This window comes from Galeopterus variegatus, unplaced genomic scaffold (assembly GCF_000696425.1).
Source record: "Galeopterus variegatus unplaced genomic scaffold, G_variegatus-3.0.2 Scaffold2900, whole genome shotgun sequence".
NCBI classification, from domain to species: Eukaryota; Metazoa; Chordata; class Mammalia; order Dermoptera; family Cynocephalidae; genus Galeopterus; species Galeopterus variegatus.
In genome coordinates, this window is record NW_007729011.1 from 157,327 (window position 1) to 161,316 (window position 3,990).

The 3,990-nt window shown below is 35.5% G+C and overlaps 1 protein-coding gene across 1 annotated transcript in view; it reads left to right on the forward strand.

Moving 5' to 3' along the window:
- The first annotated feature begins 542 nt into the window (after window positions 1–542).
- The window catches only part of LOC103599284 (olfactory receptor 13C3), a 5,176-nt gene continuing 1,728 nt past the window's right edge, over window positions 543–3,990 (forward strand). Inside the window, exon 1 of the mRNA XM_008583397.1 lies at window positions 543–703. Within this exon, the coding sequence (XP_008581619.1) occupies window positions 543–703 (161 nt within the window). The remainder of the gene's footprint in view (window positions 704–3,990) is intronic.

Sequence of the window (3,990 nt, forward strand, 5' to 3'; positions counted from 1 at the left end):
AATTTATTATTTTTAATTGTCTATAAATACATGATTAAACAGACTGAAGGTATGTAGTGTCAGGAAAAAAATATCTATATACAAAAAAAATCAAAGTTGCTGTGAAATTTTGATCACTTTGTTAATTGCTGGTCTCAATATTCCAGTTTTTGTTGAGCAGTCTTTTGTCCTCTTCACTGCTCACTTACTGGGGCAGATAAAATGAAGAAGTTAAGATTATAGTTGGTAATTGGTCAGGAGTATTAGAAACCTCATTTCAGGAACATGTCCTCAGTAACAGGGAAGGTTATTTTTGTATGTGTGTTTCTGACCATAGATAGATCTTCACGTGTTGGCGATGGGGCATAGGTACTTCCATGGTTCCCAATTTCATTGTATTTTAGTCACACACATTATTGAAGATAAATGAACGTCAGAGTTTCCAGCAGGACTTCCTAATACATTCTAAAAAAATGATTTTTCATGTAATTCATACCACTTATTTATGGGAAATAGATATGTTTTATATTAGATCTTCCTCTGACATCCTCAAAGTGGATAACATGGATAAGATTAACCAGACATCTGTGTCAGAATTTCTTCTTTTGGGTCTTTCTGGATACCCAAAGATCGAGATCATTTACTTTGCCTTCATTCTAGCTATGTACTTAGTGATTCTAATTGGCAATGGTGTTCTGATCATGGCAAGCATCTTTGATTCCCGTCTTCACACTCCCATGTACTTCTTCCTGGGCAATCTCTCTTTCCNGAAAAGGCAGGTTTTCTTTCACTATTTTGCAAATAAAAAAACTGGGGCTATAAGTTACAAGCAAAGAACCTCAAATCAAAGGCTTTGATTCTAGTCTGAGGCAATTTTCCACTTGGTAAACCCCACGTCACATATATATTCAAATGAGTATTAGGAGATCCCTTTATTCTTGCAGTACGTAAACTGGTTATTATCTGTATAAGACAGTGACTTATTAGTACTGACTAAAGATACCTTTTTTTTAAAAAAAATTATAGCCTGCTTCAAAAGAACAAATATGGCATATTAAAGTTGTTCAGATTATTAATCCACAAATACTGCACAGGGAAATTGCTTAAGAACCTAGAAAGCAAACTTTCACCTATTCATGAAACCCATCTATTAGGTGCAGCCACTATGTTAAGCTTAGGCACAGAGGGATGAGCAAGACAGACAAGTTCCTTCCCCATGTCTCTTGTTACCTCACAATATACAAGATAACCAACTGAAAGTGCCAGGAGCAGAAGAAAACCAAAGGCAGCAAGACAGGCCTGGTGGCTCAAGGTGCATTGAATTGGTGAGGAATTTCTACCTAGGATAGGAAAATTTTGAGCAGGTGGCATTGTAATTACAGTTGTCTGGTACAAGAAGTCAGTAAGCTCTCCAGGCCTGGACCCAAAGGGAGCTGACCTGGGACATCTCCAAATGTACCTGTAAGTCATCGTCTTGCTGTCTTCTTCCTTTTGTATTTGTGACTGGGCTGATCAGAATGTTCATGTCCCTTATCCAATGCATCCTCTGACCAATTTCTGGACCCCATGAGAGGAGAGTTTTGATTTATCATAAGAAGTATTATAGAATAATGGCCTCTTTTCTCTGGGCCTTTGACTTTGTGATCTCAATTTTTCTATGGTTCTCGAAGATCATTCCCTGTGTTTGACATATGATTTCTATGCATATTTTAATGCCAACAGTCAGGTGGGGTAGTAATATAAAGAGCATGGGCTTTGGATCTTGGCTCATTTATTAGCCTTGTGACTTTGGCACAAAATATGGCACATAAGATCTTGTAATAAAGTTGACTAAATAAATAAAGTGAAGATATCCTCCCTCCCTCTCTTCCTTCCTTCCTTCCTTCCTTCCTTCCTTCCTTCCTTCCTTCCTTCTGTTTTGGCCTTGGCCTAAAGCTGAAGAAAAGAAAACTAAGAATCACTTGTGGACTCAGTTTTCTCATCTCTAAGATTGAGATTGTATATTCCCTTGTGTGCATTTCTCTTAACATTTTAAATATTTCTATTGTGTATTACTAAGTTTTTCCTGTGGTAAGAATCCTGTTGAATTGGATTTCAGACTCAGTAATGTCTGCTCTTCAGAAAATTTCCCAGCTATTATCGTGCAACAAACTGAGTTACAGAGTGGGGAAGAGTCAGATATGCTGAAATTCTTAAACTCACTCAGGCCTAAACTTGTGATTCTGACCAAAGTCAAATCTGGTGGTGATTATGGAAAAATCAGTTTTCACATCTTGTCAACAATTAGCCACAACCCTATTGATCTAAATATTTTAATTCCTTGAGTTACATTTCTACTCCAAAAAATCTCATCATACCATATTACACTCACATGATGTCAAGTTTGGAGGGTTGCAAAAGTCACTTACCTCATGCTCTGTACTTTCAAATGAAGGACTCTTTCGCCACCAATAGAAGTGCTGAATTCTAAGCTCAATTTTAGAGCTTTTCTATGCACCTGCCACCCTTTATTTCTCAGATGTGTTTGCCACCATTCCTTCATGGAAACTCCTTTGTCCGTAAATGAAGTGTTGCTAATCTGCTTACTCCTAGCTTTGGCTCAACTTCTCACTTTTGGGATAATCCTCATCTCTTCCAAACCTTATCCTCCTTTGCTTGCTTCCAGAGTTCTCCCTTGCCTGATTTATTTCTCATAAACGATTTCATTCTAGGAAAAACTATAATTTTCACAGATGCTACAGTAAGTAACAATATTTATAATGTATTTTCACATGTACTTTTCCTATATCCCTTACTGAATTGTGACTTTGTAATGGCAGGCATTTGATATTATTTTTTATTTACCCTTACTGTGCTTAGCACATGACTGAGTTCAAGTAGGCTGTCAGTAATATTCTAAAACTATTGTAGTTGTCTACTACAAGTCTATTCTGCTTTTTAAAAATGTGCCTTTCAATAATAATTTTAGGAGATTTAACAATATGGTGTCAATATGTAGTTTTCTGTAAAACATAAAGTCATTGTTTTTGAAATTTTCCAGGTTGTTATGCCAATCTATATAATCAGGCAAAAGAATATTGGTTTGAATCAGAAACACCTACATACTCTGTCAACTCAGTGTAGATTAAAGCCTTGCTACACAAGTGCTTTTGGGACCAGTTGCATAAGCATCACCTGGGCACTTATGAGCAATGCAGAATTTCAGGACCTTCCCTGAGCTCTAAAACAGAATCTGAAAGTTTTCAAGATCTCCAGATCTTCATATGTATGTGAAAACTAATGACGATGTGAACTAGACTCGGTGTTGAAAATCTTAGATTCAAACTCCACTTTATTACTTACAACCTAGTTAATCTTGGTCAAGTTCCATCCTTTATATTTTAAAAAATCAGAATATAAAGAATTTTATACTTTGTAAAGCATAAAGTAGTATATACACACATATATGCATATTTGTATAAATATTTAAACATGATTACTTTTTTTTAAGTTGACTTAAGTAAAGTATCGAGATAAACTCTGAAGCTACAGAATAAAATATGTAAAGAGACTACAGAATGTTCTCTAAAGATTCTCCACCACATTCATTTGGAGCTGGTCCACGCAATGGTCTCGTCATAGGAATAGTCATACAAGATGATAAGAGTGAGCTGAAATATGAGATCAACAGCTAACTATGCCTTTAAACAGATGTTAAATTTTAGTTTATGGTATTCAATTTATTATTTTTAATTGTCTATAAATACATGATTAAACAGACTGAAGGTATGTAGTGTCAGGAAAAAAATATCTATATACAAAAAAAATCAAAGTTGCTGTGAAATTTTGATCACTTTGTTAATTGCTGGTCTCAATATTCCAGTTTTTGTTGAGCAGTCTTTTGTCCTCTTCACTGCTCACTTACTGGGGCAGATAAAATGAAGAAGTTAAGATTATAGTTGGTAATTGGTCAGGAGTATTAGAAACCTCATTTCAGGAACATGTCCTCAGTAACAGGGAAGGTTATTTTTG